We start from the raw sequence: 27,021 nt of genomic DNA, 5'->3' as shown, positions 1-27,021 counted from the left end.
ATTTTCTATGCCGGGTTTTGTTACAGGATTTGGTTAGTGTTCTAAACAAATTGTAATCTCTGAGTTGTCACCTCCTTCATTTATACATGTTACACCCTGATATGATTATAGTATCTAGTATTTCAAAAGCCTTTAAGACTAGAGCAGATTTTATTGCATTCCTTCCAGGTACAGGAAGAAAAAAACCTTAAAGCCAGTATTTTGCATGAGGCATCCCCTTCCTTACTAGTTTGTTTGGTGCTGGAACAGAGATTCCTTAGAATAAATGGTCAAAACTACAATTCCTGCCCAGCTGCTCTGTTCACTCCGAGCTTTTCGATATAAGGAGGGTGTTGATCAGAACCAGGCCCAGCTCTTCACGTGGACTGACCATGTTCTCTAACCACCTAACAGGGTCTTGGGCTGCCAGCCCAGTCAGCCTTTTCCCCACACAGTTAGCATTTTTAAATGCAGAAGGGATCCAAGATGGGATCCTAATCTGAGCCCCACTGATTCTAGTGTTCTCAGCTGTCGTTAACCACTGGTATCAGTTATCACACTCTAGCAGAAAACAAGTAGGAGCTTAATTTACAATTTAACCATCAGATGAAACCTTTTCTTTTCTGATGACTTGTGTCTTTTTCCACTTCATGAACCAGACTAAATGAAACCAAAAATAAGCAGTAAGTGTTTTAAATTAATTTTGCAAGAAAAGATTGCAACAGAATAAGTGTCTCTGTGATGTACATTTGGAAAAATTGTAAGTTGTTCATTGACAGCTCATCAGGAGAAGAGCTGTTAACTACTGGAGTTGTACAGGACTGTAATTGTAGTAAGGAGCACTAGCAAATGGTGGGAAAATTACCATTTGTAGTTTACTCTTGCATTCAAAGCGGGTTTGCCTTGATTTGCATTTAGATGGGAATTCCTTCTTGTTGCTCTTCAATCCATTAGGTTTTATAAGGTACCTGCTTTTATTTTTTTTCCTTCTGAAGTACTTGGAAGGGCATTCAGTTTTACTGCTGAACTCCAAGCTGTGCAGGTGGCACTCCTAGCACATTGGTACTGTGTCCCTGCCTTCATCAACCAGAATGAAAGGAGGAGCAGAGAAGTCAGGAAAAGCTTTGAGACAGGCAGCTTTGAATTTACCTGGAAATGCCTATTTCTAAATAAAGCGCAGGTAATGTTTTTGTTGCAATGCTTGAATAAGCCTGTTCCACGCAGACTTGTGATTTGCAGCAGCATTTCTTTTTTTAGGTTGTTCTTTTCACTCTTACCTAGTCGTCAAAGACTAATATGTAATCTTTATCATTACTTAAACAATATTTGCTTTAGAATTTTTCTAATTTAGGATTAAGGCTGCTTTTTGGGGGGGGGACACAAAGCAAATTTACATTTGTATTAGATTGTTAGTAAAGTGGCTTTTGTACAAAATTTACACATAAAGACTTGTCACTGAGTTCTCATACTAAGCCTAAATATATTTTTCTAAAGATTGGACAAAAATAGAAACAATAGAAAAAGTCTGGAAAGTACATTAAAAATTCATTTTCCCCCACAGCACGATCAACTATACGTAGATAATTCCCAACAAATGTGGTTTTTTTACCTATTGCTAAAAGCCTCCTGTGACAGAGATGTTACAGATTTTTCAGCAAAGTGTGCCGGTGCTTCACTGTTGTCATGTTCAGAAAGTTCTCCCAAAGTCCAGCCTAAGACTTCCTTGCTAAAGGCTGGGTAGATAACTCCTTATCCCATAGCCAGTGGACCCAGAAGGTAGTTTATCAATTTCCTGCCTGCAAAACCACATTATATTTGGAGACAGTTGTTATATTTTCCATCAGTCCTCTTTTTTTTTTTTTTTTTTCTTTTTCTAGACTAAGAAACCAGGAGGTTTTCAAGTCCTTCTCTACAGGTCATGTTTTCTGAACTCCTAGATCTTTGTTGGTGCTCTTCTTTGGACTCTCGATCCATTCTCGAGTTCAGTGCCCAAACCTGAATGCAGTATCCCAGACGGCATCTAATGAGGGAATGTGTAGAATAGATTCTCCATGTCTTACCTATAGCACATTTGTAGATGGTGTGATTTTTTTTCCAAGAATCTGACATTGTTGTCTGACATTTAGGTTCATTCTCAGGTCTTTTCCTTGCATCACTGCTGCAAGCCAATCCTTTCCCATTTTATTTTTGCATTTGATTGTTGTGTAACATGCTCTACTTAGCCATATCAAAGTGCATCCTGTTTTTCAAAGCATTGCAGCAATTCTCAAGATTATTTTAAGTTCTAAGGCTATCCCTAGAAGAGGAGCGTCTCTTAGCATTGAGTCATTTGAAAATGTGATCAGGTAATGCATTATTCCTTCATCAAGACATCAGTGAAAACACTGAAAGATACTAGATAGAACACAGACCTCTATAGAACCCTCTCTTAAACCCTTACAGTTAGATAAAGAAACCTTACTACCTTCCTTGTGAATATTGTTGTGACCTTTAGCAGTTGTTTCATCTAGACTATCTGGCTTGCTAACAGGAGTGTCATGCAAGACAGTATCAAAAGTCCTGTTAGCTCTTGTTGCGTCTGCTTACCACAAGACTTTCACTAAAGCGACTGAGACTGGCTTGGCATTGTTTGTATGTGTTGGCTGTTACTGATCTTTCTTTCCTCTGACTACGTGAAATGGGTGTATTTGTTCTCTTAGCCGTCTTGGAATCAAAGTCACACTGACTAGTTTGTAGTTTCTTGGCTCCCTCCCCTCACCTTCCCTTACAGGCAGCTCAGCTAAGCAGAATGAACCTGAGACCACATGGAGATGTAGAGATCTAGTCTGCACAGAGACTGGAGTCCAGCACGCTTTTATCCCAAGTAGTTGGCTAATACAGGCCACATGAATGATGTCCTAGAAATGTTTGTTTCTCCACTGGTTGCAGAAGCAGCAGCCTAGGGTAACTTGTTCAATATGAAAAGCTACACAGTGGGTGTCTAGGCTCAGGAGAGATGAATCTCATTCAAAGCATTTTGATATAGCTTGTCTGATGGCTGCCACTGAATGATCTCTATCCCAGTGGATGCATTCCTGCTATTTCATGGAGGAGAGATGGCAGGAAACTACATCAAAATAACCTTCTGCAGATATTAATTGCTGTTCACATCCCTTGAACCATCCCTACAATTTAAACACTTTGCATGTTCTTATGAAAATAATGGCATTCCTTCAATAGGACATAGGGCTAAAAGGACTCCTAGATGATCAGATAGGCTTGAACATACTCATGATAAGTGCATATATCATTTACAGGACTGATTTTACTCCTACAGAGTGTTAGTAACTCCCTTTACCGTAGAAAGCTAAAGAAAACAAGCAGAGACAAAGTAAGCAGTTACCTATTAAAATTTACTTCCCAGAAGTCCTAAAACCTCTTTTGTTTACATCCGCCTTTTTATGACTTTTGCTGTTGTATCAACCTTGAGTTGTTTTACACTGCCTCTACAAAGATTGCAGGCACTGCTGTATTAAGCTTCTGCATTGGGGTTATGCTATAGGTCTGTGTTTTTCAGCATAACTAATGCCCCTGTAAAATACAAATTGAAAGAAGAAGAAATATATTCAGGTGGTTTTGCTTTTGCATATATTTCTTGTGTAAACTTTTATATATAAAATTTATTTTGCTTAGCAGTATTCAGTATACAAAGCATATACTGTCTTGTTGCCCTGGGTATCTCAAACAGTTAAAATGGGTTACCTGACACACTCTGACAGCAAATATTTAAACCATAATCTAGGCAAATCCCTTGGTTATAGTTAACAGAAACCTCTTGTGGCAGTAGAACAAATAGTCACAATCAGCAGATATTGAAATGTTACAATGTGTAATAACATCTTGGTGGGAATTATAGGTCTTTTGAAAGGCAGATCTTTTCCCCATCTTTAATCAGTAATCCTTTTGTAAAATGGCAGGCAGAGCTTGTAGAGAAACAATATCTAAGAATCTGCTAATTTGTGTCACAACGAACAAGACACTGTTTTCACCACTGATTTAAGCAGACTTAAGAGTGGGTTGTTTCCAGAAGGTGTGGTCCCACTGTCACTCCTGCTCTTGGCACTCCTTGTGCCAGTGCAGCTGGTACAACTGCGCAGGGAGTCAGATCAGGAACTGGTCTGGATAAAAAACAATCTTTTCTTTTGGTGCGTTTGGTTTTCAGCTGCATCAGTTTCCTGTTCTGACTCGCTGTGCTGCCTACAAGCCAAAAGGAGCTAGAATGCAAAGCAAGGAGGAAAATTAACACCATGATCAGCAGCTTGTTACAAAATTGGTTTAAACAAATTGTGAGACTGCAGGCAGAGTGAGGGATGCAGTTTTAATTAGTAGGCTGAAAATATTTAAAATATTTTAAATTAATACAAACTGCTTTGGTATCTTCTGTGGCTGGTCAGTTAGAGTATTTATTGAAATCTTAAAAGTCTTAAAAATACAAACATTGGTAAGAGCAAGTAGCTTGAACTCAGCTTGTGTGCTGAGGTGCCTGAGGGCAAGCTCCGGGCGTTAACACCACCTCACGCCCGGCACGCCTGCGAACAGCTCTGTAGCAATGGTGGGGCAGCGGTTTTGGTTTTTTTTTTTTTTGTTCTTCAAGTGTGATTTTTAAACTAGGATCATCTGGTCTGACCTGCTGCACAATGTGAACCGGAATGTCACTAGCTAATCCCTGGGCCAAGCCCCCCTGACCGCTGGCGGAGCTGAAACGCGTTATGAAGAGGGCGCCCAGCCGCCAGGCCGCCTCCCTCCGCCTCAGGAGGCTGCTCCCAGGGTTAGGACCGGCTTTGACAGAGGCGCGCCTGTCGTGGAAGACGCTAACATTTGGGTTAATCCGGAAATGTCACTTCTCGAACGTTTTGAGTGGAAACGAGCGGGTAGCCCGGGATGGCGGCTCGGCCCAGTGCCGGAGCGCCCTGTCCTCCCTGTCACACACGGGGGAAACCCTCTCAACCCCACCCCCACCCCCCCGGCGGGTAGTAGAACCGTCGGCTTCCCCGCCGCTGCCTTGCAGGTGAACGCGCAGGACCATACCAACTCCGTCTCGCGGGGGGAGCGGAGGGCTTGCCCCCCCCCCCCCCCGCCTCCTCTTGCATCGCTCTAGTCCAAAGCAGCCAGGCGAAGGACCCAGCCGGCGGAGCGGGCTGCGAAAGGCGGTCGGCCTGGCAGAGCTCCTGGGGCAGGAAACCTCTCCCTCCTCCTCCTCTCCCTCCCTTTTGCGCGCGGAAGTGGTAGTTACCGTCCCCTCCCGCTGCCGACCAACGGGCTTGACTGCAGCAAAATGGACCGTACCAATCCCGCCTCTGGAGGGGGGTATGGGGGGGAGGCGGCGACGAGGTGTGGCGGGAAGCGCTGTCCTGCGACAGGGCGCCCGCCTCCCCGTGCGTCCGAAGGGCCGCCACCGGCGGCTCTCTCCGTGCCGGGGAGCGGCGGCGCCTGCGGGAGGCACGGCCGGGGGGAGCGCGGGGGCTGGAGGGTTAATAATGGGCCGGGCGCAGCCGCCGCTGCCGCGGCGGGGGGAGGAAGGGCGAGTCCCGGTTCCTCCCCCCTCAGTGTGCGCGGGGTGTGTGTGAGCGGCGGCGCGCACCGAGCGGGGCGTGTGTGGGAGGCCGAGGGGCAGCCGCCGCCGCCCGGCCGCCTTCCCTCCCCTCAGCGCTCGGCGGGAACCGCACCCTCCGCACTACTCCGATGCCGCCGCGGGGCCGGTGAGTCCGCGCCTGGATGCTCATCTCCTTCTCCTCTCTTCCCTCCCGCAGGCGGCGGCGGCGGCAGCAGCTCCGGCTCCCTCTCAGCTCCCGGCCGCCTCCGAAGGGATGCTGGAGAAACTAGAGCTCGAAGATGAAGGTAAAAATTCAAGGAAAGGGGGGGTGTGTGTGTGGTGGTGTCCGGGGGCGTGCCGGCGCACCCGGCGGGGTCTGGGCGGCGGAGGGCAGCGGGTGTCTCCCGCCCGCGGCGGGGGGGGGGTTGCGCCATGCCCGGCGGTGCCGCCGCCCGCTCCGGCCGTGTCCTTGCGGGGCGGGTCGCAGCCTTCCCTCCCCATCCCTCTACCGTCTTTTGTCCCGGCGGCGGCAGCCCGGGCTACGCGCGCAGGACATGCCCACGCAGGACGTGTCCGCGCCTCCCGGGCCGCGGCCGCTTCGGCGGTGCGGGCTTTTCATCTGCGGCTCCAGTCGCCGGCATCCCCGGCACCGGGGGGAAGGCGACCTTCCTGGCATCCCCGCCTCCTCCTTCAGAACACTCACTCTCCTCGAATACATCTGCGATACCAAATATAGGCTTTGAGAGCGAGGTGCGAGCAATGATGGGAAGCTTTTTCAGCGAAAGCTTCTACGCCGTATGGATATGCACACATCCGATTAAAGCGGCCAGCTGTAAACTAAATTTTCCATGTGTGGCTGCTCTCTTACGCTGTTCTTAGCTGTCCTGTTAAGAGCTGCAGTTTAACAGAGTGCAGTTCTTGATAGGGAAACTCCTGGCAAGTTTTTGTATCTTGTAGGCGCTAAACGGTGCCGTGTAGAAGCATGAACGTTTCTTCTCGAACTTGCACAAAGCATTCGCTTACCTCTGAAAGATCCATATTGAGTGTCTTGAGCTTTCATTTTCAGAAATGATTGGATTAGTGGATGCAAATGTGGACGCATAGTTAATCTCTATGCTCAGTATTGTAAAGTGGCCAAGACTTAATGGGATGTGGGTTTTTTCTGTAGTTGGTAACTCGTTTTGTAAAATATAGGACAAATATTTAAGGAAAACTTTGAAAATAGTAGGCTGAGTCATTCTGTGAAAAATATCTAAGCCGGTATGCTAATAAGCCAGCTTCTTGGTTACTAGCATGCTTTCCACAGTTGTGGGGCTGGTCTGAAAAAGTAACACCTTTTATTTTAAGCTTTCTGTGTGCGAGAAAAAGGAAGGTCTTAACAACTGGATTCTTTAAGTTGTTGGCGTGGTTTTTTTTTTTAGAAGTCCAGACAGAGTTTGAATTGCAATGAAATACCTGTGCCTTTGTGAATCCTGAACATGATTAAATATGCATATTTGGTGCAAGGGATTTGGTGCTAACTTGTAGCTTTTTTCCCCCCTCTCACTGTTTAACTGTTTTTAATTAGGCCTTCGTTTCATGCTTACGGAGAGTTAGAAAGTTATTGACTTACATATTTCTTTTTTTATAAAGCTTGTTACTGCTGGATAGGAGATCCTAAAACCTGCTGAATCACTAACAGTTAAGCCATTTTAAAAGCTATTTTAAACAGCTTATAAGTTTAGATACCTGAAAAGGATGTCTAGGATTAAAAAAAAATAAACCACCATCAGTTTTTAGATGCCTTTGCAATTTTAACAGTGTAACATAGTATTGTTAGGAGTTGCTTAATTAGACTAAATATTTGTGTGTGTTTTCTAAAACACTGCAATAAGATAACCTAGGTTCTTCAGAAAGTTTGGTAGTGTTTTACATTTTTTTTCCTGGTTTTCAAGCTTCTGTTTTGCTTTGTGTCTCAATTCATTTAGCTTGAGGACTAAGGCTTTGTCTGTGGGTACTCAAGCTGGGAGGGTAAGAGCAGTTCAGGGATCTGTCAATGCCTAATAGCAAACCTGTGACCAGTTTGAAGTAGTATGTGAATTTGGAAAGGAAGCAGTTGCCTTCCTAGCCTTTCACACTTAATGAAACCTGGCTTTATGCCTAATTTTAAAGCCAAGTGAAAAGGATGTAGAGTGCGGTATTCAGAAGGTAAAATGTAAGTAAAATGAAGAGTGTGAATGTCAGGCGAAAACTTACTGTCCAGAATGCTTCTGTATGAGGAGGCCTATAGAAGGAAATTGAGATGCAGATGGAAATGCAGCAGCTTAGTTGCAGTACATGTTTTGTGACCTAAATTTTTGCACTAGTTGCTGTAGTTGTATTTGTGCTGATATTGGGGGTGGGGGAGTAAAATGACATCTGATGGTGTTTACTTTTTTGTTGGATGGCAAATAGTAAGTGATCAGAAGTTGAGAAACTTCTTTGAAATCCTGGGAAGTGGCTGTAGTCACACTGTAACTGATGATCTTTTGTCAAACTTGGTCTCTCCACTGATACCTAAAACGGTTAGTTAAGTGAGAAATTTGAAACTTGTTTTGAAACTGCTTTTCTGACTGCCTCTACTTTTGAGTATTTCCTCTTGCTAGCTTTCTGATTTCTGTATCCATCAACAGTTGCTAACTGTCTTGTGTATCAAATTATGCTGCAGTTTTCTTGAAACAGAGAGCTTAATAAAAAGAGCTGAAAAATAAGGCTCAATGTGTGTATTGAATACCATCCAGCATGCTGAAATGGATTTTGTTTGTCATTCTCCTCAAAGGTTACACAAATGAGAATTCGAAAGCACAGAAGGCATTCATTTAATTTGGATTCCAATTAAGAGGGTTAAATTGAAAAAACAGTACTAGAAAGATCTATAATCTAAGTAGTACTGTAATGAAATATGCGGAGTCTAGCCTGATGATGTGATTTCTAAATAAAATGGTACTGTTAACTAAAGGGCAATTTTTTCATATATGTCCCTTATATGCAAAGAACATATATAAACTATTTTTTACATAATTAGTGTGGACAGTATTAGTCATGATGCTATAGCCGCAGAAGGAAGTGCTGATCGTCTTTCTGGTTTAAAATGTCTTTACTTCATATATCTATCTGGATTCTCTAGGATCAGTGCAACTTCTTATTGTTTGTCACTAGTTCTGTCTAGCATTGGCTTAATGCTGCTCTTGTGATGTGTAAGAGCATATCTTAGTGTGATGCTGTTAAACAGCATCAGCTGCACTACAGGTGGGAGGGGACGGGCAGTAGGCTGATGATGTGCGCGGAGAAGGACTGGATAGGCCAGTGGATATTTATTTTATTTAGGACTCCTGAAAGGACCTTTTCCTTAGAGCAATCAGAGTGGAAAAGTAAAAACTCTCATTAAAGAAGTCCAGAGTCTCTTTTTAACTGAAAGATGCTCTAGAGTAAAATATTCTGAACTCATCCTGCTCAGTATTCCTTGGATGGGAATGACCTACCCATGTCTCCTCCAATAGTATGAAAGCTACCTGTTGGTGGGTGTGGAGTTTCTTGATGTAGCCTGAAATAGGTTAGTGCTGAGACCTCTCATGAATGTATATAAATGATCAAAAACTGGTTGTCTTCATACATACTGTGGGTTTGCTTGTTCAGCTCTAGTGTTTGTGCAGTCATGTTTCTATATTAAGGTGGTTTTCACTTCTGATCAGTGTCAAAGGTGGTGTTGGGTTTTATTTTATGGAGGATACAATGAGCTTGGAAAAGAGCAAGGAGAAATTATTCTGAAGATCTAATATGAAAAAGGGTTTTAGTTAACAATTTACACTTACTAGCTTTAGTTTGTTAAGCTGGAATTCCAGAAGTGGTTGTGTTCCAACAGCTACCTGTGCTGTGAGAGGAGAAACTGGATTAGAGTAGAAAATGAGAAGCGATTGCATGCCTGTCAATTGTATTGATTTAACTGGTACAGTTTTAGCATGTTATTTTGGAAACTTGCTTTGTTGCAACGTTGGCTGTCATCCATGTTAATCTCTTCCATTTGCTTAGCTTGGGTAATAGAGTAGTAGCTACTGAAAGCAGAATTAACTACTTTTCTGTGGCATCCGCTAACCTGGGGAGTCTTTCCGAGGTATTTCCTGCAGACAGTTAAGTTAATTGCAGGGTTCTCCTGTATGTGTGCTTAATTCCTGGTCTGGAAAAAAGAATTCTGCAAAGCACGTCCAGCAATTGTGTCATCAGTGTCATGGGGCTGATGTGCTCGCTCTTGAACGCTCTACTCCTCTGGATTGTTGCACAAGACAGCATTTAGACATTTATTTGATAAACAGTTTGTTAGAGTGGAATCTCTCCTAGTAATGCTCTGGCCTTCATCTCACTCCTGTATCATCCATCTCTTCTGTCATATGCTCGTTCCTGGCTGTCTCCTGAAAGAGACTTTCACCAGTAATTGCACCTCCTCCTAACTAATTGTTCTGTCTGGGTCATTCCTTCCTTGCTCTGCAGATTTTCTTATTGTTTCTTATCAAAAGTAGTTTGTTATTGAGCTCTTCCTGATTGCTAGCCTCCTTCTGTCAACTGAATCAAGGTATGAAAATGGATGTCACTTTGGGGCCAAAAATAGTTAAAAGAAGCTTGTAATAAAATGCATGTCAATGTGCATACTAGATTTTATTGAATTCCTAAGACTGAAGGATCAAGTGCTCAGGTTAGGAGATAGTAAAGTTAAGGTGTTCTTTTGCAATTGTAATTCATTTATAATGAACGTTCATTATGTGATTGTTAAAGCTGATGCTCTCTGAAGTAATGAAACAGCATTTTGCCCACAAGGTGTGCTTTGAGATATCAGGGTACATGGTGATAATAATGGGGGGTGTTTTACGTGAACTTTTCCACAGCAGATTAGAATCCCAAGTGGACGTAGCAAGAAATTATTAAGCAGAGATGATGATTCATAGTGATAGACTTCTTATGGTCTTAGAGTTTGGGATTATTTTCTCTTCCTGCTTTAGAGTTACTTCGTGGTGTGATATGAGAGGCACAATAGCAGATACTAAAAAAAATCTTAGTGCTTTTTGACCTGGCTCTCTGATCTGAAGTAACACAGAACACTTGCAGCTGAAACTATAGACAATTGTTGATTCCATTGAATTTACTCAGTTTATATTTTCTGTCGTTCTGCAACACAGAATATCACTGGGATGATGGGCTTTCTTGAGATGCACTTTCCAGTGTTGTTAAAGGATAACGTATCCGAGTATTCCAATGTTCAGCTTTATTAGTTTACGCAAGAAATAATGATCAAGTGCCCTGCTGTCCTAGGCAACCTCCTGTCCTTTGGCTGCCAGTTTGCTACATAGCAACATCATAGGTTCCCACCCCCCACCTCCTGGAAATTTCGGTGTTCAAAGTTGAGGGATTAAAATTATGTATAGAATTATAGGTAATTAGAAGTATAAAATTTTAAGTGAGCAGTGCAAAAGAAGCTATTGGGAGTTTTGTTGTCTTTGAAGGCTGTTCCCGCAGTCCGCACATAGGCCTGTACAAGTGTTGCATGTGGTGGTTCCTGTCGGCCCAGCGCTCACTATCTCTGAGCCATCCAAACTGTTCTCCTGCTCCTGTGTAAGATAGGACTCTCTTATTCTTAGCATGGTATTTAGTCTTACAGTGAGGAAAGCCCTACTCTGTCTTGACTAGGAAGTAACCAGTCCACAGCAGCTAAAGCATGCAGTCTTTCTCTGGTAAGGCTTAAAAGGTTTTGTTTCCTATCTGGGAAGCGATGCTTTAGTACAGCAAAAGATACACAGGGCGTGCTCTAAAACTCTCTGCTTTGGATCTTGGGGGATGCAGCAGATTCTTGGTGGAAAAGCTTTCATAAAATTTTAATGTGTTCAAAATAATCGTGTTCCCTAACTTGTTCTCGGAAACAGTGAAACCATTCGGGCTGAGACTTCCTAGAAAAAAACTATGGAAAAATGCTTATGAGGGCAATGAGTCCATGTAATTGCTTTGGCAAAGCAGCAAGCAACTGAAAATGGTTTCACAGGAAGCATTGGGGCTGACTGTGTCCAGGTAGTGTTGCACCTGCATGATTTGCAAATGTTATCTTCCAAGTGTGAGCCATTATTGGCCAGCAGCTATCTGTGAGGAATATGAAGACAACCTGGTGTTCTCCTATACTTGAAAGACATTACTGCTTCGGGTGTATGCATACATGCTGGTATCTGGTGGCCAGTGTGATGGACTGTTGTACAATAACTTTCACTAGCCACTCTTGCTAGTGCTGTCACTTTCATCTGCATCAGATGAGGGACAATGTCAAATCTGCTAATAACTTCCCTGCAGAACTTCCTTGATCCAGAAGCTGTTTGGCTTGTTAGTGGATTATCACAGTTGATAAACAACTGCTTGTTAGAAGGTGGAAGGCTTTTTTTATAATCTCAACTTCCAAGTGTCCTGAGAACCCATGGATTTGGAAGTATTGCGTTTATAGCATTGTGTGCTTGAGTAACGATAGACGTTCAAGATGTGACAATATCAGTATTGCCTTACAGATGACTGCAAGATGCTGTTACTTGCCTGTGACTGCTTTGCTGAGCATTGCCAGGATTGAGTAAGGTGACTATAGTCTTTTCCTCAAGGAACTTCCTAGGTGGTTGTCTGCAATGTTCTGTCTGATAGACCTCGCCAGTGCCGTGCAGGTGCAGGGAAGAGAGTATAGATGAAACAATATTATTGTCGTGGTAGTTTGATAACCTCAGCTGTTAAATTTGGCTGTCGTCAAGGCAGTACTCTTGAAAAACGCAGTGCCTTGGGGCATGGCTGAGTACTAAATGAAGGTGACTTGGTTTAAACTGAAGTAATGCCAATGTGACAAGAATGATAGTGGAGTATTTGCATAAGTTGGCTCAATCTAGCTGTTGCTAAACAATCATAAGAAATGCTTCTGCTTACTAATCATTTGCAACAGTTGTGACTGCCCTTTAAGATAGGCCTTTTTGTAATGTGTTTTTGATAACTTGAGGGTGGATGATCAGAGCTTTGTCTGTGGAGCCTTTCTTTAAGTCAGGTCATTTACATCAATACTGCTTTTTTTTAGGAGCTTGCGCTTTGGGTGGCACTTCTGCTGTCTCAATTACTTTAGTGGTTCAAATATTTTGACTTCTAGAACTTACAACTATACTAGCATTGCATGGATTTTGGGGGGAAGTAGATAAGTCTGAAACATCCTAAGGATTGTAACATTTCTAACATAAGTACAGGAATTGATGGTAGTGTTTTTCGTAACAGTTTCTGCGTCTTGAAACAAAATGTACCTCTCCATACTGAGACCGTTTGGCTTCGATGTGTGTTGTGGTGGGCTTTACCGTAGTGGCTCTATGAGTAGAGAAGACTGACAAAAGGAAAATCTGGGAGTTCAGGGGAAAGTCCTTCTGTGGAAGGGTTGCACCAATGACTAGGATGAACTTATAACCAAAGCAGTTGAATACAAATACAAGCATAACTATGTTAGAGCAAAGGTGAATTTGACTTTTGGATGTCCAGCTTGGCATCTAGATGGAGCTTGGAAAAGCATAAATAACCCTATCCTTATAAGAGTGAACCACATCTAAGAGGTTTTTGAATGTGAGGTGCATATCTTCAAGGTAGCTTTCGAATACTATTTGAATAAATCTAACTTGTTTTTAGATTGTTTCACCGTCTGCTGAATTTTATATGGGTTTTGCTGTTTTAAGTGAACCAGTTTGGTGAACTTGCCCATTTTGACTGTGGCAGAAGTTAAATGGCACTCCTACGTTTTGACTAGAAGCAGTTTTCATATGCTGTAGACCAGTGGTTTTATTTGTGGTGTGATTTTTGTTTGTTTGTTTTAGGGTGGGGTTCTTGACATTATTTTGTTTTCCTCTGTGCACTGTGACTGATTATTTTGTTCTGACACTGGGTGTTTCAAGAAACAGAATGAAACTTTTTTTTTTCCTGCCATTCCCTTACACTGTGGTGGTATTTGCTGCTGTTTAGTTTGTTTCTACTGATGCAGACAGAGGAAGAAGATATCTGAGGTGCTGGAGAAGGGAGCGGACTGGGATAGGCTTAGAAAGGGGCCATTCATGAGATCAGGAATTTGGAACTTGTGTTAAAGGAGGAAACTAAAAGGCTTTGCTCATTTATCTTAGTAAAAGGAAAGCCAAGAAGGGATGTGATAACACTGTATGTATGAAAACATCCTGTAAGGGGTGGGAAGGGGGTAAACACTAAGGAGGAAAATTAACTGAAGAACAACCTTGGCACAAGAACAAATGGATATAAACTCTTCCTGTATAAGCTTTGAAATAGTATTCTAACTTCCAGCATAGTTACTGTAGAAGTGAGTTTGTAAGAAAGACTTTTAATGCTTTGAATCACTTCAGGATGGAGCGGGATCAGTCAGTGAAAGGGATTGCGTGGTTGCCTTTAACAGAAGCCTCTGAATGTGTAGAAGTGTAGAAGGTGAATGCTTTGCTCTACACAGGCAGTTGCATGTATCTTTCCTGCCATAGCCTTGCTTGAACTCCCTAGTATTTTTAAGTCAGTTACTCTTTAAAAAAAAAAAAAAAAAAGAAAAAAGTGTTAAAAAATTTAAAAAAACCCAAACCAAAAAAAAACACCCCAAAACAAAGCCAAAAAAAGCCCCGAACAACAAATCCCGATGGTGCTCTGTATAGACATTATGTGAGTTCAGAGGAAGATCAGCTTTGGGTGATCTTCCTCTCTCTCTGTGGTATGGAGAATGGATCAATAGAATTTCTAAACTAGGTTCCAGAAAATTGTATCTGAATGTACTGTATTGAAGGTGTGTTGGATCTCGCCTGCTTTAGTTAGGAAACTGCTAATACTTTTTCTGTGTAGCTTTAAGCTACACCTGCCATTAGGTAAACCTCTTAAGTGGTATACTGAAACAGCACCCTTCATAATCTGTTAAAGTGTGCATACAGATTCATAAATGCTAATAAGAAATAGTAATAATAACTATTTAGAAAATGTTGGCTGCATAGGGAGGGAAGGAGAGGAAATGCGTAAGGGGAGACTAGAGATAAATAAAAATGTAAGCACTGAAGCTTCATGTTAAGATATTTTAAATAGTCATTCAGGATTTGAGACCAACAGTTTATTAGACCTGACAAAACCGTTTCTCCAGCAAACATAGTCCAAAGTCCTTAAGACTTAAGCCTAAAAATTATTTCTTCCTTAAAGCATTATATAAAAGATGCTTTGAGTTTAGGTTGTTAGTCTTCAGTGGAAGATCTCCTACAGATGAGATACTTGGCCTGTTCAGCAAAGATATGGCTGTGGCTTGTGAAGATGCTTGTCTTGTGAATAATACTTTGTTTAAGCTGCTTGTTTAGGTTTAATCTTAAACTAATTCTTAGAAGACTTAAATGGCTATCTCTTTTCCAAAGCATGTGCAAACTGTGTATGTAGTAGGACTTATGCTTGCTTTAAATAAATAGCAAAAGTTCAAATTGTTTACCAGTCTTGCAGTTCGGATACTGAGGATACAGGCTGGTTTATTCATTCATTAATCTCATATCTTAGACCTTCCTTGAATTCAACTCTCCAGCATATGGTTGCTGATATTAATATTCAGAGGCTTAATATTTTTAGTTTCTTGTTTTTTGTGGCCTGCGTCTTGCAATCTTGAAGAACATGCCTGCATTCCAGACAGGCGACATCTTAAATTAGATCTTTGTTTGGGATGCTTAGGGAAAAATCGTAGTGCTTGTTGTCAAGGCAAGATCTTGAATGTGTTTTAGAAAATTCCTCAGGTCAACTTATTCTTTATTGTGGTGAAAATCTTAGAAGCCTTGTTAGGTTGCAGGCTGACGTAGCTACCTCTATTCACAAAATCATGGTGATGCAGCTTTCCTCAAAGCACAAATCTTTGACCAAAAGTAGATTTAAGTGATACTGGGCTGTTTCAAAAGCATTCAGTTGGACTTCTGATACTTTTTACCAGTTAGTCCCTAAACAAGGCATCTCTTGCTTGTAAACAAATAAGCTTCTCTGCCTGCCTGGACAAGAAACTTCAGAGTTACTACGATTAGCACTGGAATGTGAAGTTTCCTAAGCTGCTCATCACTTTTTCTGTCTGCCTCAGATTTCACATAATAATTTGATTTTCTGCACTCCTAGTGGAGAGCTACAGTAAAAAAGTATTAACCTCTCAGCCTATTTACCAGGACTTACTAACTCCAAAAAATGAGGAACAAAATTCAGTGCAGGATTTTGAAGTGTTCTATGAATACAGGGAAGATTGAAACACAATCTGAATCTTTCATTGTTTCAGGCAGCTATTTGTATCAGTTTTCTCTTACAAGTCTTGGCTACTTCTGAACTTCAGAGATATTTAAGCCTCAAAACCAGAAAAGCAGCTCTTTTGAAGTATTCTCAGGAACTAATAACCTTTTTTGTTCTTCACTGAAGTAGGATGTGCTTATGCAGTTGTGGGCACTTGCCTCATGCCATGTCTGAGGCCTTAAAGGAAGGAGACTGTACAATGTCCTACGGTTGCTTTGTTCTGTCTAACCAGCTTCTGGAATGCTTTAATAGCTCTCTAACAGCTGGGGTGGTTTTTTTTGTTTGTTATTTGGTTTAAGCAAACTGCCTTTTCTTCCCTAATTCTGCTGTAATATATCAAATTAATAACAAAGCAGTTCTTTTTCAGTAGTACTGATATTTAGTCACTCCCCTAATTTGCACTCATCCAATTGAGCATTCCTTTCAGATTCTGGTATTCTCTGAAAGATCACGTAAACTCCAAACCACTTACAAATTCAGTTTGAAGAGATGAGGTTTCAAGTCTTGCAGCCATTTCTGACTCTTACTGCAAACTCTTTGAAGCATGTTCTATTTCTGTTTTGAAGATCACTAAGGAGAATGCTGAATAAAATGAAGTCCCAATCCTCTGAGACTCTCTTGCAATGTTTTCCCTATGAAATGTCAAGGTACTGGTAAAAGCTCTTCCAGAGTGACTTGTCTTTAGTTTTCTACATGTAGCACGAACTTGCATGCTATTCTGCGCTCACTGATTCGCATTAGATGGACCTTCCAAATGTTCCAACTTTGAGAAGAGCTTGAACTGGAGTTCATATCCTCTTTAAAAAACACAGTTGTCATCCAGTCTTGCAAACCCACTGGAAAAAAAAGACCTCTTACTGGTCTGGCTGCAGCTGGGATTGATTTCTACGCAGCTACCTTGTGGTGATTCTACTGTATCTTTTCCACCTGTAGTATCCAGGCTTGCTTTGAAATCAGTGTCTCAGGTGTACTGTGATTTGTTCATTTTGTTTGTTAATTTTGCGTCCACTCTTTTTTTTATCCAGCTGAGCATTTTATAACCGAGTTAAAAAACTGTTCTGTTCTTGACACAACCACATTGGCTTTCTTCTTTGCTTTAGGTGCTTATAAATAGACTGGTTTTAATAACTTGCTTTGATAGGTACCTAAGAATTCTGATTGGTTTTGAATTTCTTTGGCTTTCCTTTTGACTGGTACTGTATCTTCTTCATGAACTTGCAGAGTTCAGGAATGGTTGTTCTTTAACTAGGGCGACTCCTGTTTACGAACATAATAACCTGCTCTCTCTGCATCAAGCAACTCCTTGTGACAAGGGGGAAAACATCTCAATGACCGTAATGATCTAAAATGGCTGAGCAGTTGCATAAACTCTAGAATTCAAAAGACATTCTAAAACGTGTGCAAAAAAAAGCATAGATGCAAGCAGTCCTGAATGTTATGTTTGAAAGTATCTTAAGCAAATACAAATATAATTCCTGAACTGTTTTAAGATGTGTTATAGGTTTTTTTTGTTACTGTTATTAGAAATGATTAACCTTTTTTCTGAAGACTTGAATGACAAGACACTGTGTGCTTACTTTTTCTTTTCGTTTTTATTTACTTGTTATTTTACCTATTCTCCCCTTATTTTGTATACCTCTAGGCCCTCTTCCTATTTGTAGGATGAGGAACAGTTAGCAGGGGAGAGCTTGCTTATGCTAACGTTGTCCCTGTGTGCTCATGCTTCCTTTTAAAATGCTATTCTTCCTGTCACGTCATGTATTCATGTTGTAATATGTAATTGAATTAATCTTAGATCACTGAAGAAGCTTCTGATGCAGATCTCTATACATACTTCCTATCGCTCCTTTGTATCAGAGTATCTTACACCTGTAAACTTGCTAAAAGCTTGCTTTAGCTGCCAGCTCACGCGTTCCTTTGGATCGGGGTGGGAAATGTTCAATCTGCAACATCTGTATCGTATAGCCTGTGGCTGCATGAATAATGCTGCTGTGTAAGTTTAATGTGTGGTCTGCCAGGATATTTTATAGCTCTCTGCAGCTTTCAGAAAACAAAATCTTGTCTCTGTCACTACATCCTTTCTTTGTGGTTTCTTGCATTTGAAATCCTTTCAACTTGTGATGGAATACTCAACTCCTATCACTGTCATCATATGACTTCTTATGTATTAGACTTTAAACCTGTTTGGGTTTTTTCCACCTCTAAAATTGGAAGTAGTCCTTTGCTAGCCTTGGTTGCAATCTCTGCAACAAACTTGTGCCAAGCATGTTCTAAAAACTTACTGACGATTTATCGCCTGCCACTTAGAGCAGGCATCCCTGTAACCATCCCTTCCCACTTTTTCCATCCTTTTTTTTTTCTCTCACAACTTGGTCTTATGCTGTGACTGATTACATGGGTGGTTATTTTGGTTGGGGCTTTTCTTTTCTGGGAAAAGCTTCCTCTTGAATAAACAGAAATGAAATGATACAGTACAACATCACTTTTTTTTTCCTGTGCTTGCCCTTCTTAAACTATGTTAATATTCTTCTCCTACCAAGTCTGACATTGATTCAGCTTCTGGTGTCTTGTTTCTTGTCCACTGTTTTCAGTGCTCTTGGCTCTTTAGCAGACAGCTCAGCAGACTGCAAAACCATGCCCTCTTACTGCATTATTCTGTGACAAAATTGCAGTTTCATGTTCTTTCCCATGCTTTTCCCATGAAAAGCAGCTCCTGTGCTTTTCACAGGATATACCATGTACATTTTAATTTGTCAGTGTATCATTCAAACCTATCTAAAAATCTAACAAATTAGTCATATTTCTCTTAGAAGGTAGGTTGAAGTAAAGCTGTTGCTCATGATCACAGCAACATACTGTACACGGTGTAGTCCTGGATTTCTTTTCAGAATCTGTTCCTCTCTGTCCCTTAGCTGAGGAATGCTGATAAAATCCTACCTGAGCATTTGATTCCTGAAACCTTGTTCTTGGAATGTTGCTTCTTCATTCGGATGCCTCCATTTCCCTTAAAAGTTATGTTTTGGGGACTGTTGGTGAGCTTGTAGAGACATCTGAGGAAAAGTTTGTCGTTCTTGTTATGTAGTGTCACTGTTGCTCTTGGAGTGGATCCACTATACCCATTCTGGATGTTTTTTCAGATCTATTGGCGTGTTGTGTTAATGACTTACACTAGAACTACTACCATCTCCTGCCTTGTAAAAGTTCTTGGAGAGGTTATCAAGGACATTAAGGAACTCAGTAAGTTCAGACTGGGGATGAACAGAGACTTTACAGATGGTTTTAGTGACAATTTTCAGATAAAAATACAGGCAGAACAACAATTTACAAGGTTAATGATGTCTCTTACCTACTCTATTTTTTGCCAAGGGTTATCTGTAACAGTAGGGAGAGAAGGTAACTTGTGCTGGCTTGTTTAAGTGATTAGTCACCCTGGTGTCTTCTGGCACCATTTGACATAGCTAAGCTGATCTAATGGCTAGCTGCCACAGCAAGGATGGTGTCCTTGTACTGCATGGCTTCCAGTGTAAGGAAAGGGCAGGAATAATCTGCTTGCCACATGGCTAGATATGGGAGCTGAGTAGACCTAAGACTGGCACTATCAGGAAGCTGATAACTTGTGGCAAATTCAGCTTTCCCAGCCAACTTGTGGAACAGTTTTGTATAAATCCAGAAACTGAGGAAGGGAATGGAACCACACAGCCAGTACTGAGGGATCAGCGGCTACTGCTGCTGTGCTGTGCTGCTGCTTATGCTGCTGTGGAGCCATATCTTTAGACCTGGCCTTTGAAAGGGTAGAGTTAGTCTGTATTTGCTGACAGAGGAGTGTTGGCCAGGGATGTGAAAAATTTCTCTTTTCAATTGCAGCTTAAGATGGATGAATTGAAATGTTTTTCATGTACCTGTTATCACTGTGATGATAATGCATTTGTCTTTTTTTTATTTCTAAGTTGTTTTTTATTCTATGTTAACAAAAGACTTATTTTACTTAAGCAATAGAGAATAGTGTAGAATGCTTTTGTTGGCATAACACCTTATTTAGGGAAGTTTATCAGTATAATTATGCCAATAAACTTCACCTAATGTATTGCTGTTGGATCAGCTCTGTGGTAAACATTGGGATTAAAGATATCTTTTATCTCTAACAGTAACGTTTTAATTCTTTAGCATCTGAAATGTGATATACAACCTAACTCTTTGGCTTTTTTAAAATAAGAGTGTGACTTGGAGTAACCTGAAGTACAGATATGCATGTGTGCAGTAACTGAAATTTTTTTTTTCCAGTAACTGGGTTATTTAGTACATGTGAGAATATCACAAAAGTACGTTTTTACTCCCTTCCCCACTGCCTTTTATCCACCATCTGAACTGGCTGAGGAGAGATGATTGTGCTGATAGTAGTTCAGCTGGAGTCTAGTGTTGGGAGTGCTTAGCTCGTGCTGCTCAGGAAAGCTCTAGACTTTTAAAGTTGCATAGTTTCCCAGTCCGATTCTGATCAGGGGAATGGTGGAATTGTTGTGTATATATGCAGTTTCTGTCTTCCTCTAAGTTGTTCACCTTGCTAGACAGCTGAGTATACTTTTACATACACCTATTGGCTGTTTTTTCCCTGCTTTTTAAAGGGTTTTTAAAATTTGGCAGTTAATTTCATAGTAAACTTAGAAATTTCAGTTATACAAATACTTGTTTAGGCCCATAAGAAGGGTTCTTTGTGTTCTTCAAATGTTTGAGAATTACTAGAGCTACTAGCTCTCAGTCTAATCATGAGGAGGAGCGGGGGTGCTTTAGAGAGCTGCAGCAGCATGATTGTGGTCTGTGGTGGAATTAACTCTTTTAAAGCAGATGAGAGAAAACAGTCTCTGTGGAACCCTATGTCTTCCTTTCAAATGCTCCTGGAACCACAGAATAAATTTGAAATGTGACTGGACACCAGTGCAGAAATACAGGGAGCATAATACAGCTATAATACAAAATCATGACCTTTCCAAGCAGATTGGTCCAGGATGTCGTTGTTGGGTCAGCCCAGTATGAATATAGCACAGAAATACAGCCTGTGATTTGCAGTAAACACTGCTGAGAAACTTTCTATAGGTTTTTGTATTGCAGTATTTAGAAGCTTTTCAGTCTGTGTTGCCCATATGTGTTACTGCATGTCCTACACCATCTGCAGGCGCTTCTTTTTCCCTGTTCTTTTTCTTCTTTTGAAGGCTTTGAAATTCTGAGGGAAAAGCTACTGTAGAAAAGCACCCTGCATGGTGGCAAAGGTATGAGTGGAACTGAAGGAATCTGTTCAGTAGATCTCTGACGAAATGGCTTCAGTAATGCTGCAGAAGTTTCCCTTTCATTTATGAGGAGTATTCAGATGATAGCTCTACCTTAGCTCTCTAAATAGATAATTATACTCAGTACCAAGTCCCACTGCAATCTGAGTCAGTATCGCTGAATAGTTAATCTGTTTTAAAAAAAAAAAAACAAACAACAAACTGCAGTGTTTTTGTAAATAATATTTACTGCTTGAAAATAAATTAAAGCATGTCTCATGTTACAGTGAAGGGCAGGAGAAAGGAACGGAATTTAAAAAACAATCATTTTGTCTTAAGTGAATAAGATTGGGGAGCACAGTGGCAGAAATACAAATAGATTGATCTTCTGCTCTTTAAAGGACCTCTACCTGCAGGACTAAATAAAATACTACTGTAGAGAGATAAGTTACTCTGTAAAAGGCTGTATGACAAAACTCTCAACTTCAGGTGTTAAACTGTCAAATTTTGTAACCTTCCAGGTGACTTCTGTTTGTATTGTATTAAAAATTGCAGAAAACAGCACTGGGGATTTGGATTTTTTGCCTTCATCTATGACTTGGGGAGAGGGGAAGGTGTGGGGGTGCACATGGAGGATGTCGACTTGCAAAATAACTTGCAGATGGGTCTTCAAGAAATAAACTTTGGGTGAACAACCATATAGAAATACACATTCAACTACTTATTAGTGGACTCTTCTTCTCCCCTGATGCTGCTCTAGATTAAGATGCCTCTTGCTGGGAATCTGCTCTGTCTGTGAGCCAACTACCAGATCATGAGCTGTAGAAAGCTGAGGTTTGGCTGGAGGCAGCGTCCTAAGTCTTGGTCTAGACCTATGCTAAGCAAATGTACTCCATAAGGCTTATCTGCAACTGCCTTTGCCTTGCCAGGGCGATCGTAATCATCTTTCCATCTTCCCTCCTTCCAAGAGTTGTTGCAGAAGCAATATGAGAAAGGCATACATTGGGCATCTGACCAAGGGAGAAGGAATACAATTAACAGGAATGTAAAGGACAGATGGTGCTTAGCACAGCTGTGACTCCAGTTTGGCTTCTGAGGAGGAGGACTTGCCTAGGAAGTCCCTGATCTAAGAAGTTGGGCTGTAGCGTGTAGTCCTTCTCTGTGGCCTGTCAGTGTGACACAGCTTAGGACATCTTAAGTATTAAATTAGTGTAACTGGGGCTTCTGCAAATGAGGCATCTTAGGCAAATCTGATCTTGGATACCTAAGTCACTTCCTCAAGCAGGAGCAGAGATTTTTGTCACCTCTTGTTGATATGACAAAGATGCAGACATTCATGTAGTCCACCAATTACTGACTTTGTGGTGGAAGAATGGCCGATATATATTCATAGCTCCTACATGTTGGGCAGATTGTCTATGCAGATCAGAGATGACATGGAGAGGCTGTGTGAGATTAAGTCACGCTGAAAGGCATCTGTTCTTGGCCATCTGAAGGGAGTACTGCTTTGCAGGTACTGGATAAGACTACAAAAGTTTAACAGTAACCAGAAAGGATGAGCACTTATCAGAAAAACAAATAAGACTGCAACTAGAAAATAAATTGGGTAATAAAGTAGAAATATCCTAATGGAGATTAGGGTGTTTATATTTGATTATTTGTACTTGCAGCAGAGTGGTGGTTGGATACAACCAAAAGCAGTACTTTTGTGCTCTGCAAGGCCAGAGGAACTATGAAGACAGCAATGCCCTGTCCACTTGTGTTGTGCAGGAAATATGGGTGTGAGGGCATCCTTGAGATGTGCCAAGCCTTCAGCCTGAGAGACCTTTTCTCCTTTGAGCAGCTGTATATACATAATGCATGTACCATACCTGTACAAAGAACTAGGCTACAGCATCTGTTTAGTAATCCCAAATAGTTGAAGGTTTTAGAGGGTCTTAAATATCCCTTCCAACAGGCACTTCAGATTAAGTCATGTAGGACATATGAGTTAAATCAGTGCTGCTTATGTTTTGCATGTTTAGTTAGTAACTAATAAAGCAGTGCATTGTACTTATTTATAGTATAAGGGTCTTCTGTAGAAATAAACCTCAGTTCCAGCTGGACAATTAGATCCTTGTTCAGATCCTGCTGGAGTTTCCTAGCTGTTTATATGGGTGTTAAGCAGTGCTTACAGATACTATCTCTTGCTTCTGAATAATTTTAATTAAAACTTTCCAGTGTCAGTTTGGGAAGCATTGCTTTGTGGTGTCTCCTCTGAGTTAAAAGGCAACGCAGGGTGAGATAGCACCTATCCAATCCCATGCACCCGAATTGGGTGAGGGTTGTTGAGGTCCAGTTGAAGTTGTGTTTGGAGAGTAGGGTTGTATGGTAAGTGAGAGCAGGGTTTATAAACACGCTTTCACTGTGCTGGCCAATACAGAGATCTTAGCTGTGGCTGCTGTTAACAGCCTTTCCTGATTAAACCTGGCAATGTGTCCTGCTTCACAGGTACTGCGATTGCTATTGTGATAATTAAATTTGCATAACTGTTGGTAAGTTGGCAAGACTAAAATGAGCAATGATGTTCTCTACTAAGAGCATGTATTTTTTTCAGCTAAAAATAGTTTACTGTTTTGTAGTTCATCAACTATATTTGAGGTGTTCCTATGCTTGTTTCTACCTGTAGGGTACTTAATTGTTTATAAAGTCACATTGTTAAGGCTACAGACTCAACAGGAAGTACAGATTCAGAATCAGAATAGTAACTTCCCTGGGTACATACACTTGTAGTAGTTTCTGGATACTTGGTAAAAGGGGAGAACCTCTGTTTCAGTCAGCATGGTGAACAGACTTGTTCTGCAGGTGATTCAGAACTGTTGCACCGCTGTCTGTCTTGCTGCAGCAATTGGAATGTGTCTAATGAAAGAGGCTAATGAAAGGGACTAAAATTGGAAGGAATTGGTTTTGTCCTGTTCTGTAGGCTGACTGTTGTCATTTTTGTAGTGCTGGGGAAAGACATGACAGTGCAGTGTCTCTCTAATGGTTACTGACCATGTTAGTAGCTAGTCTTACCTACAGGTGATTTGACTTACCAGTTCAAGTGCAGTTCTTGCCATGTACTCCTGTGGAAAAAGTTGAGATTGGAGTAAATAAGGACTCTTGATACTGCACAGAGGGACTGCATTTGTGGTTGTAGAAGCAACTTTAACTTCCTAAAGACCAGAGTTCTTGCTATGTCATCTCAATGTTCTCATAATATTGTTTTTAATGCTTAGTGTCTCATCCTCTCCCTGCTTCTAGTTTGGTATTTAAAAACGAAATAACCAACAAACCAAAACCCCCAACAAAACCCAAAAAACCCCCAATAACTCACTCTGTCATGGGTCATTAAATTAATTTCATACAGACTGTAGCTGTTTATGCTATTGCAGAAGTTAGAGGATGATGTTAGTATATCATGGAGTTACGTAAAGGTTTCTCTGTCCCAAACTACCCTTTTTAACCTCTCTGTACATGCCCTTGGTGAGTCAGTACCGGTTCCCCTTTGGGATCATCTCATAAGGGTTGCTTCTCACCAGCATTGTCCAAGTCTGCCTAGTCCTTTCCCTATCAATTTGCTCACGTGGTTTCCTAATCTCTTATCAATTTTTCCTAGCTCCTGCTATTTTCACTTCTGGTCCTGACCTTTATAGGAACATAAATCCAAAAAATTATTTTCTTTCTTCTGTGTCCTCTCATTTGGACTCTCTTCTGTATTCCTGTGGAACTTCTATTTCATATTGCTTGTGTTTCAGTGGGGAAAAGGCTTCCTTTTCTTTCTTTTTTTAAAGAGTAATGAGAGTTGGACATGAAGGACTTGCTTAGTGTGTAGAAGGGACTGTGCCTGTGTCCTTGAGCAGCCACTTGCAGGGGAGGTCTGGCTTTGATTCTGTAGAACTGGGCTAAAGAAGCTGTGCTGAGCCACTCTGTGTAAGTGACAAATAATTTGTCCAGTGCTAGATGATTGATTTTGAACCAATCTAGCAAATGAGGATTTTGAGATTTTTAGCTTCCAAATATGAAGTTCTTTGATGATCAGTAGGTATTTCAAGATACTTTGTTTGTTTTCTTCATCTACTCTTCAAAGATTTAACATATGACCAAGTTTCTGTCCATTATTAGTCCAAAGGGTACATATCTGATGGAGGGGTTAACCTTTACCAAGTTCTAGATACCTGCTGCAAAGAATGGAGGGTCAAACTGTTTTAAAAACAAACAAAAAAACCCAAACAAAACAAAAAAACAAACTCAGAGATCTGAGGAATGTGTGCATATGCATCTAAACTCTGACAAATGCAACATAAATTTAAGTTAATATGGACAGGATTGTTTGTCATTGCTACAGATATGCCATGCTAAAACCATTCAAGCAAAGTGGATCCTGCTTTTGTAATTAAAATGTTTGTGATGCCATATATGAAGTAGCGTGGAGAGAATGGAACTAGTTACAAAATTTGCCTGCTGCCCCTTTAGAAAATACAAAACTACTAAGTGAAAGGTGGACTGGAGAACGATGAGACTGGAGAAATAGTAATTTCAGGTGCCTGAGTTAGTCAAGCAAGGCACTACTTAAGTTTCAAACTGGCTTCCTCTGTACGTAACTGGAGTTCAGATGCATATTCCAATAGCTTGCTGTTAGAAAAACAAGATTTATTTTTTTTTAAATACAACTTTTCAGTATGGAATTCCTTTCTCATCAAGGAAGAACAATGCGTTTTGTCTTTGTTCTGTTTAATTTGAAAGGAAAGATGAGTCTGAAATGCAAAGTGTAAAAACTATGACTGTCTGTCCAGATCTGAAAGTGTGAATTTGAGTTTTGCTTTAGGGTCACCCTTCTGCAGTGGCATTAGGTTGATTTGGCATGTTTTTTACCTTTTTTTTTAATGGTTACTTAAATAAAGCAACATAATGTTTTTACTTACAGCACTTGAAGAATCGGAAAGTGACATTTATGTGCGATTCATGAGGTCACACAAGTGTTACGACATTGTTCCAACAAGCTCCAAGCTTGTTGTTTTCGACACTACGCTACAAGTGAGTATTCTCCTTTCAGTCTGCCTTTGCTTGCAGTTCATTTTTTTTTTTAAGTGTTTCCTGAGTATTAAATGAAATTTGATCTCTTGAAGAGAAATTCTCCTATATTGCTGTGCTTTGACTGTACAAACCCATATTGCTTCAACTGTATCTTTCATGTTATACTGGAGGAGGAGCTGGGGGAAGACTCCTTAGCAGAACAGAAGGAGAGGATGTAACTTGTTTTGCCGTTGGAATCACTAAAAACCTTTCAGACAAGCCCAAACTTATATTGGTTTCTTCATGGCTATCAGAATTTACATGAAGACACTTTACGTAAAAGTCCCTGTGCAATAGCTAAAGAGCATCCAGGTGTTTTGAGCCTGTTCCCACTATGTTGCTAAGACAATTTAGGACTAAAATGGATGGCTTAATTACGCAAATTATTACATTCTCCAGAAAAATTTTGTTTTCAGTTTCTCATTTTGCTTTTAATCAGTAAATCATCTGGTAGACTGTTGGCTCTGTCTGAAGAGTTTGTTTGCCAAAAGAAGGCATTAGCTGCCTGCTATAGAAACAGACTGATCTGTTCTGCAGTGTGGTAGAAAGCTGTGGCTTTCTCTTTGTTTCCTGGATTTTGCAATTGGTATGTTTTGGCTTGCTCTGGTCTTTGTTTCGGTGTGCTTTTCCTTTTAAAGATGCTCCAATTCTGTCTTAACTAAGCCCATTAAGTAATTTTGGTCTGGAATGTACTGCTCAATTAGACTTCAGCTTTCCACAGTCAGAGGCAACCATGTAATAGATACTTAGTCCTAAAACATTCACAGAACCATCTTGTGTATCAGC

General features: G+C 40.9%; 1 protein-coding gene across 5 annotated transcripts in view; it reads left to right on the top strand.

Annotated features, from left to right (window-relative positions):
- PRKAG2 (protein kinase AMP-activated non-catalytic subunit gamma 2) overlaps positions 1–27,021 on the top strand; it is a 231,560-nt gene that overhangs the window by 173,036 nt on the left and 31,503 nt on the right. For all 5 annotated transcript variants that reach the window (XM_075082282.1, XM_075082286.1, XM_075082283.1 and 2 more), the window contains 2 exons: positions 5,769–5,856; positions 26,087–26,196. In XM_075082282.1, coding sequence (XP_074938383.1) covers positions 5,769–5,856; positions 26,087–26,196 — 198 coding nt within the window. The remainder of the gene's footprint in view (positions 1–5,768; positions 5,857–26,086; positions 26,197–27,021) is intronic.

Source organism: Phalacrocorax aristotelis, chromosome 2 (genome assembly GCF_949628215.1).
Source record: "Phalacrocorax aristotelis chromosome 2, bGulAri2.1, whole genome shotgun sequence".
Lineage (NCBI taxonomy): Eukaryota > Metazoa > Chordata > Aves > Suliformes > Phalacrocoracidae > Phalacrocorax > Phalacrocorax aristotelis.
The sequence above is the reverse complement of the archived record's forward strand: the minus strand, read 5'-3'. Positions and strand labels throughout refer to the sequence as shown.